Source organism: Armigeres subalbatus, chromosome 2 (assembly GCF_024139115.2).
Source record: "Armigeres subalbatus isolate Guangzhou_Male chromosome 2, GZ_Asu_2, whole genome shotgun sequence".
NCBI classification, from domain to species: domain Eukaryota; kingdom Metazoa; phylum Arthropoda; class Insecta; order Diptera; family Culicidae; genus Armigeres; species Armigeres subalbatus.
In genome coordinates, this window is record NC_085140.1 from 145,660,886 (window position 1) to 145,670,310 (window position 9,425).

Below are 9,425 nucleotides of genomic sequence, written 5' to 3' on the forward strand. Positions count from 1 at the left end.
AATGGATGCATGCTTCTTTTGGTTAATTGATTATTTTTCATCAAACCAATAACGATATTCAATTCCAAACATGAGCGAAGTTAGGAACACTTTTGCGCGAATTTAGGAACTATCCTATTTTCTTGCGCGAAATAAGGAGCATACAACGGTCTCGGAGTCATACTCCATTTTTTTTTTAACTAGCAGCTAAATTTTTTTCTAAACATTTTTTTGAGAACCTAGAATCCTTCTACTACGTGATGCAGTAGCAAATGTTTCCAAATGGCCACTACATGTTTTTTAATGAACGTTTCAACTTTGTCAGATCTTAAGTGCGCGAAATTAGGGTACTTCACGGTAGTAGAGTTCTCTTTTAATAAGGATAGCTACGCCTCCACCACGGTCTGTATTCGTGCTTTGGCTATCCGTGCGAATTGCCGTGTAGCTTGGGTGGTACATGGAGTTTCTACGGCGTATCCAAGTCTCGGTTACTACTGCAACATCGATATCGTGAGATTCAGCGAAAAGGAAAAATTCGGTAATTTTGTTATTCAGGGAACGACTGTTCCAATTCAGCACTTTGATGGTATTATGATTAGACATTGTAGATGTGTTTCAGTGCAAGTTCGGAGAGAACGTGCGAGCATCACAAACTCCTCCACAGAGAAAAGATTATGCTCCTCATGTTTCTTCCCTGTTACCGTGGGTTGACTATTAGAAGTCACACTTGCGTAGGAGTGGATACGAAAAACGTTTTCACTAGGCAATTGTTGCACATTGGGTTGCTGGAGTGGCAGCCTATCGTTTTGGGATTGTACAGTTCTGGTCTTTCGGCCCACAGTGGTTCGATTGACCCCTCCTCAAGCTTCTTCAGATACAGCGAGCGTGTTAAACACCCTTTGAAGTTGGTGGTGTGATTTTGACTACAGTTTGCACATTTAATTTTGTTTTTCGTCACTGATCCATCGCTTGCTTTTGCAGGGATTTGGCATTCTTTCGTTTGGTGGAGTTCTCCGCACTTGACACATTCCGCTTGCAGGTTGCAGTTTCGCATACCATGTCCATATTGTTGGCATCTGAAGCATTGTACAGCGTCGATCTTCTTCCGAGTGTAGAAACGCCAGTACACGATCACATTGAATAATGATTTCGTTTTCTGGAGCGTTTGGAGCTTTACAGACCCTTTTGGAAGTTGTAGCAGGTAGGCAGCGATATCGCCAGAACTCGACGCAGAAAGCAGCTTGACGTCAGATGGGACAATGTTGTTAAGCCGCAGTTCATAAATCATTTTCAACTAAGATTATCAGCAAATCATGTTTTGAAGAAATCCCCATAATACACGTTTTGTGTATACATGCTCACATACCGACAGCTATTTTATGTATTTTATTCGTATTATTTATCAATTTATTCCATTCTCTCTCCAATAAAACATAAAGAGAAAATAAATCGGTAGCACCTACAACACGAAGCTGAAATCTAACATACTTTTTGGAAATGTCCTGTGCCCAAAATAGAGGTGATCTTCGTTTACTATCTCGTAGCTGATCTAGTTCCAAATTTTCTGGCAGCAAATTAGAAAAAAAAGTATACAATAAAACAATGAATGACTTTGTAATAATCGACCTGGAAAGTATGGAGTACCTTTTAGAGTCGCACACTTTTCAGAAATTATGCCCGAATTCTGGCATACATACAGCATTCAAATCTTGTTTGATCAATGATCGTGTATACAATCTATAAAAATGTATAGTGATAGGCAATGGTCTGTTGAGCGACTGTTATTTGGCATCAACGATCTTCCGCTTCAACAGCTAGAGATCATTCCCCGACATGTGACGTACTGCAATTTGGCTATGTTTTGTTTGCTACAGCAAGTAACGAGACATTGGCATTCAAAACGGAAACTGACTCTTCAAAGTATTTTTTTTTTTTTGCAAAAAAACTGTCCCTCGACCGCGGGAAAAAGCTACCTACTTAAATAATTCCTCTGTTTGTTACATCACAGTTGTCTCCGAAAATGCATTGAAGATCTGCGTTTCGGAGAATGCTAAAAATACCCAATCAAAATGAGTTCAATTTAAGAACGGAATAGAATGGAAACTATCAGCAAAGATGTTGGGTGAACCCGGTGTGCCTCGTGGTAGAATGACTGCTTTCTACTGTATCAGTGGTGCTCAACCTTTGATACCACTTCATGATAAAAAAAATCTAATTATTTTCTATAAGTTTTCTAAGAACTAGCAGTTTTGACTGCAACAACCGCCGATTTAATAGTCAATACTGCAAAATATCTACCTACATTGTTCTACGAAAAGATCATGCAGGTATTCTAATCTTGCGAGTGGCACATACCAAAAATTAGGAACAACTGATCAACACTATAACAGACACCGAACGACAGACAAGTTTTTTTTTTGCTTCACACATATAGATAATTGACCGATTGCCTGCTCAGCCAATGATGATGGACTGCTGCAACAATCTCGAGGCCACAAATCTTTAGAGGGTTCATGATTCAAGTACATACAAGTAAAAAGTAGACGACGTAAAAGCGCAACCAAAAAGGCAATCAAAATAATGATTATACAGTCCCAGTCGGAACCTAATCTTACAACTACAACATGTCAGCGATCCCATTCACGGGCCGCGGTAGCCTAACAGGTAGCTTTACTTAAAGCGTCGTGTTCTTTGGCTGTTTCTTTCTCGATGTTCGGTTCAAGGAAAGCTTTGCATTTTTTTCATTAGAATCCCATCTGGAGCAATTTCATCAATCACTATTTCTAAAAACACCTCGCACTCGCCTCGCCGAGTGTGGGTTCCTGCCTCTTCCTGCGAATAATGTAGATAATCATCATAGTCATAGGAAGAGCTGCCGTCACACTTCAAGGTTAAGTGGATTTTATTTTTAAAGACATTTTTGCCAATTCAGAGCTCCGTCCTAACAGGCGTCCTCCCGACTCCAAAATTTTCCACAACAATTATCTTCAATTTATCGATCTCCACTATATGCTTATGCAAACTCTTGTTTAATCAATAACACTGCGGTCACAGGAACACACAAATCAAACAATCCATTTGCTGCGGATACCCCGCGAATCTCACAGCAATGAACTCCCCCGGAACAGAACACAATCAGGTAATAATTAAGTCACTCACCAGGTTTCCAAATTGCTGAACTTCTTCGTGACCACCTTTCCGAGATCGATGCCGAGGCGGTCCACGATGCGCGACGCTAGATCGGGGTGGGACGAGCCGGAGAAGACCTTGATGTTCGGCATTCTGGATTGCAGGTGCTGCTGCTGCTGGGAGTTGCTGCTAGACTTCTCCAAGTTGTTCCGGATGAGACTTCTGGCGCGAATCGGGTTTGAGGATCTGACTGGCATCACACAATCTACGGTATCAAATTAAATAAGAGAGCTCATTCGATCGGGATGCTTATGTGTGAGCGCACGATGTGGAAGTGTTTTGCTTTGATTGTGGAGTTTCCTCCACACAGGCACACAGTTTAGGTATATTTTTATTATAGAAATGCAGGTAGTCGTGTACAGAACATTGTCGTCTTGTGCGCCAACACTAGCAAATAACGGTCAGTGTAACTGTAAATAATGACAGCTGCGCTGCGTTTAAAAACCATGTGGAAAAGGGAAAACCAAAACAAATCAATTTACACCGCGCCCGGTATCGCTAAATACACCGCTTTTTACGTGAATGCAAACGGGGTTCGGGCATGTTGTTCGATTGAATGGACATTTTTACCAGGCATATATTGTCAGATTATCTGGATATGATATTGCGCTGTTCACACTAAATCGAACAACACAGTTTGAAAGTGTGACAGTTCCAAACTGTGACCAAAAGTGTGACGGTGTCGATTACAATGGATTTTGACATCGATAAATGTCAGACGAAAGCAAACGGTGTGAGAACCACGTGCTTTTGTTTTGAACATTTTCTTCTGACATTTTCGCATTTTGCAACTTCTTGCATTTTCTCCTTCGAAATGATTATTTAGTAGGATTCGAGAAAAAGAATTCGGCAACTGTGTACAGTACACGCAATAAAAAAGTGTGTGTAAGTTAATAAGTGCATCGATAATCCATGTTTCAAGGCAAACTGCAATACACTGCGCGGCGTTTGTAATGTTCCCAAATGGGTACTTGCACAAAACTTCACGCGGCGAATGACTGTCGAAAGGTACGGCCGCGCCAAACGATACACCGCAATGCTATTCACCCATAATACTAAGGACACACCTGTGGTACTTGTACCATGGTACAAGAGGACAAGGAAATTATTCCAAGACTATCTTTGATAAAGACAATAATCGATACGGTACTCGTTTCAAGATTCTTGTACCATGGTACTTATACCACCAGTGTGTCATTAGTATAAGAATCAAGTAAACAGGGTGAAGAAAGCGCGGTGGTACCTTTCATGAAAGGTTCGCCGCGTGCAATTTTCAGAAAATCAGACAATAATAACACCGACGAACCGACGACGAAAATAATTTAAATTTGCTGCCCACAACGCCATATGGCTATCTGACGTTTAATCATCTCTAGACCAACATTTGAAAAGGGCGTAACAGCCAAAATTTATTCCTTCTGATTCTTCGTCCACATATAAAGCAATATATGTAGACGAAGAATCAGAAGGAATAAATTTTGGTTGTTACGCCCTTTTCAAATGTTGGTCTAGATCTGTCTTTTGCGCGCACAGGGAGGATAGGGTTTGTTTTCATACGGTAGCACTTCCGAAGCGTTTCCCTAATGAAAACAAATCCTATCCTTTCTGTGCACGAGCAAGGAGACAGATGTATTGAACGTCAGATAGCGTTATGATAAAAAATCATCAAAAACCGCCACCCTCATAATGGCTTGTAAAGTTTTCGTAGCTCAGCAACCAACCTACTCCTATGACCGTTAAAAAGTGGTGGACAGCCTTGGACTAATACGAAAGGCAAGGATTGACACGAAAGGTACGATCTTTACGAAGTCCGTCCAGTTACTTGATTTCGCTGACGACATTGATATTATGGCACGTAACTTTGAGAGGATGCCCAACAAACAACGACAAGCTTCAAATAAGCATCTAGGTTGAATTATTGTTTATTTGTGATCTACGTAGCTGAATAAAATGGATGCTGAATAATTCGCTAGACAGTTTTCATTTTAGCATTTAATCTAACTAATATTCGACATGGCCTATTTATTTGTTTACTACCTTTATTTGAAGTCGAACTAACGTTTTCGATTTATAACATTTCAGCACATTGGGGAAATTTAACAACGTGCTGAACTAATGATTTTTTAAGTTCTCTGTTCGACTATGATGTGATGCTTTGAAAGGGTGGTCGAATAGAGTTTGAATAGTAAGTTAATAATCAAGCATTGGACATCCTTCTTAACCTTTGTCCGTCTTAACCATTGGATTTCACGTTTATCTGATCTATCGCACAGTGGAAAAAAACATTAAGCTTTTTCAGTTTGAGAGAAAATCTGGATTCTAGATCTGGAAAATTTGATTTATAGGAAAATAATGATTTATTTTCAAGACATGCTTTTTATATTCGTTATTTATTAAGCTGGGAGATTATAACGAAAAACTGCAGGAGCAATGAAAAAAATCATGCATCCATGCGGAACTAAATTTACTAAAAGCCGGACATAACGCCGTTGAATAACGTCGGAAAATGTTTGAATCTTTGATGTGTGGAAACCCAACATTATCGCATGCATGTTGATCTTTATTACGGCGAAATTGGAATAATCTTAGCATTTGACAATCATACCGCAACCGTTTATCAAGAGATTCTTAGGAAGGCCGAATATACATTGATTTTATTTTCATAAATTCATAAATAGCATTGGGGACGGATTTTATTTTATCGTTTATCGACATTATTTTTACGTATTTTTCCTAGTGTGCGATGGTTATGACTGGCTGAACAATGGTTGAAATAAAAATCTTGTACAGTTATTAATAAACTGTAGTTTGACAGATCGACTTATTGATTAAGAGTCCAATTATGATTCATATTCAGCAATAAGATTATTTATGTTATGTATTGAGTGAGCCATACCTAACAAATCAAGGATGGCGCGGATGACAACGTTACCGGCAGATGATCAAATGTCAGCAGTTCGAGACTCGATTTGGGAAAATTTTAAAATGATTATATGAAAATAGCAATTGCTTCAAAATACGTTCATTGGAGATCTTGATGATGTTACCTTCAATGCGTTATTATTTTCGAAGAATTCACATGTAGCTGAATTGAGGCTTAGTAAAATGCTTATTAAAGGTTTAACGAATCAGTTAATAAAGTTGTTTTTCAAAATGAGATGTTGTAGTTGTATAACTTCGCCGAAATTGTTTGAACAAAGCTTGAACAGAAGTTGTGATAAGAAATAGTACAGACATAATTCAACACAGCGCTGAATTAAATCATCACACTGATGTTAGTTCAACTAGTGAATGTTTGTTGGGTGGAGGAAGCCTACATCAGACTGAAAAGCGAAGCTAAACGGATTGGACTATAGTCATCAACACGTCGAAGACGAAGTACATGATAGGGAGAGGCTCAAAAGAGGTCAATGTAAGCCACCCACCACGAGTTTCTATCGGTGGTGACGAAATCGAGGTGGTTGAAGAATTCGTGTACTTGGGCTCACTGGTGGCCGATAACAATACCAGCAGAGAAATTCGGAGACGCATCATGGCAGGAAATCGTACGTACTTTGGACTCCGCAAAACGCTCCGATCGAATAGAGTTCGCCGCCGTACCAAACTGACTAGCTATAAAACGCTTATTAGACCAGTAGTTCTCTGCGGACATGAGACCTGGACGATGCTCGTGGAGGACCAACGCGCACTGAAAGTTTTCGAAAGGAAAGTGCTGCGTACCACCAGTGGTGGGGTGCAGATGGCGGACGGTACGTGGAGGAGCCGAATGAACCACGAGTTGCATCAGATTGGGAGAACCATTCATCGTTCACACCGCGAAAATCGGAAGACTGCGGTGGGCCGGGCACGTAGCCAGAATGTCGGACAATAATCCGGTTAAAATGGTTCTCGACAACGTTCCGACGGGAACAAGAAGGCGATGTGCACAGCGGGCAAGGTGGATCGATCAGGTGGAGGACGATTTGCGGACCCTTCGCAGACTGCCTGGTTGGCGAAGTGCAGCCATGGATCGAGCTGAATGGAGAAGACTTCTATGTATAGCACAGGCCACTCCGGCCTTAGTATAGTAATAAATAAAAGAAGGTTATATTAAAGACACGACCACAAATTGAACGTAGAATTACGTATAGTTTGATCACAGACAAACAGACGTAACAGATTGAACATTTTTCGGAAAAATGCATCGCTCAACTCCTCTACCACCATCTTGCGATCATGCTACACGAAACGATGTTTCGTATGACATCGTCACCAGGAGGCGCTGGAGCGGAATGTCAAACCCGAAGGATTACGACACTAGCGCCTCTAGTTGTGAATTGCGCAATCAATCAAATTCAAATTGATCGTTGGAGTCATGTTCGATGGAAATTTCTCTAAAGTTACGTCTGTTTGTCTGTGGTTTGATAGTGGATAAGAAATTCAATTATTTGGAGCATTAAATTAATGATTTCGTGTGTGTTACTTCTACGTGAAGTTAAACGATTTACAATGATATGGAAATGCTAATATCATCTTCCAAACTTGGACGTACATGTTCATGATAGCATTAGAGACGAAAGTATAGAATTGATAGTTCCGTTAGGATACGGCAGGCATGAAGAATGTTTTTATAGAAGTCGATTTGAAAGCGAGCGGAGGGCAATATTTGTGATGGCACATATCGCACGACCTTCCTTCTGCCAAGCTCCCGTATAAAGGGGGAGGGAAGAATATCAGTGTGGTAGCTGATATATCTCCACTGGCAAAAGGAAGGTGGTTTGACTTGCTCATATGCCATCGCGTGCGGAAGGATTTGCTATCGACGAGTACTGTCTCCAAATTTCTAATATGACATCAGCATTTAGTCGAATAGGATTTTTATTGCACAGTTCTGTTTTCTCATTGCGTCCGTCTCGTCGCAACCAACTTGGCTGCCTCGGAGAGAACAAAGCAGAGAAAGGCACTGCTGCTGTACCGTCGACCAATAACAGCTGAATTGATGGATGCCCCCACCAAGGGTAGGACACTAAATTAATGATTTCGTGTGTGTTACTTCTACGTGAAGTTAAACGATTTACAATGATATGGAAATGCTAATATCATCTTCCAAACTTGGACGTACATGTTCATGATAGCATTAGAGGCGAAAGTATAGCATTAGAGGCGACATAGAAGTCGATTTGAAAGCGAGAGGGCAATATTTGTGATGGCACATATCGCACGACCTTCCTTCTGCCAAGCTCCCGTATGAAGGGGACGGGAGCTTGGCAGAAGGAAGGTCGTGCGATATGTGCCATCACAAATATTGCCCTCTCGCTTTCAAATCGACTTCTATAAAAACATTCTTCATGCCTGCCGTATCCTAACGGAACTATCAATTCTATACTTTCGCCTCTAATGCTATCATGAACATGTACGTCCAAGTTTGGAAGATGATATTAGCATTTCCATATCATTATTTGGAGCATGTTCATTGCGGATGCATATAGCCAGAATGTATAGGCAATTTACTGTATAAGAGAAATTTGAACACTAATTGTCGAAATTAATTTTGTAATAGTTAAAAGCTTTGAAACAATTGTTTACAAGAGTCGAATGAAATCTTAGAGAGTTAACTGATCGATTTATAGTAAAATCTCCAGAATCCATTGAAAAACGGCTGAGTTATAGACTCTTACTTCCTGACCTCTTTTCGTGACGGTCTCAAATTTGAAACTTTGGAATGACCCGTCTTTCGGTAAGATAGAAAGACGTAATTCTACGTCAAAATATTTCTGAGTGCACTCATGAAGTAGTGTTCTCGAATCGAAATGCGCAATGGTCCAATGCACCGAATGAACACAATGACGTTTGAGACGGGCGCTGTTTACTAAAAATGAACACTTGCATGAACTTGATGAATGAAAAAGTATTCATTCTTAGTAAACAGCGCACCGCTCAAACGTCAATGATGAACTCGGTGCATTGGACCATATTGTCAGATTTTCTGGATATGATACACTGCGCGGCGTTTGTAGTGTTCCCAAATGGGTACTTGCACAAAACCACGCGGCGAATGACTGTCGAAAAGTACGGCCGCGCCAAACGATACACCGCAATGCTATTCACCCACAAGAATTAAGTAAACGGGGTGCATAAAGCGCGGCGGTACCTTTCATGAAGGGCCGCGTGCAATTTTGAGAAAATCAGGCAATAAGGTCCCTGGTTTTACCTACCAATTCAAAGGAGGTGTAAAATTTTCGACATCAATGACGAATACCGTTCCGCAGAAACACCGC

The 9,425-nt window shown here is 40.6% G+C and overlaps 1 protein-coding gene across 2 annotated transcripts in view; it reads right to left on the reverse strand.

Annotated features, from left to right (window-relative positions):
• LOC134210958 (ribose-phosphate pyrophosphokinase 1) overlaps nucleotides 1–9,425 on the reverse strand; it is a 32,789-nt gene that overhangs the window by 21,303 nt on the left and 2,061 nt on the right. For both annotated transcript variants that reach the window (XM_062687416.1, XM_062687417.1), the window contains exon 2: nucleotides 3,139–3,373. In XM_062687416.1, coding sequence (XP_062543400.1) covers nucleotides 3,139–3,373 — 235 coding nt within the window. The remainder of the gene's footprint in view (nucleotides 1–3,138; nucleotides 3,374–9,425) is intronic.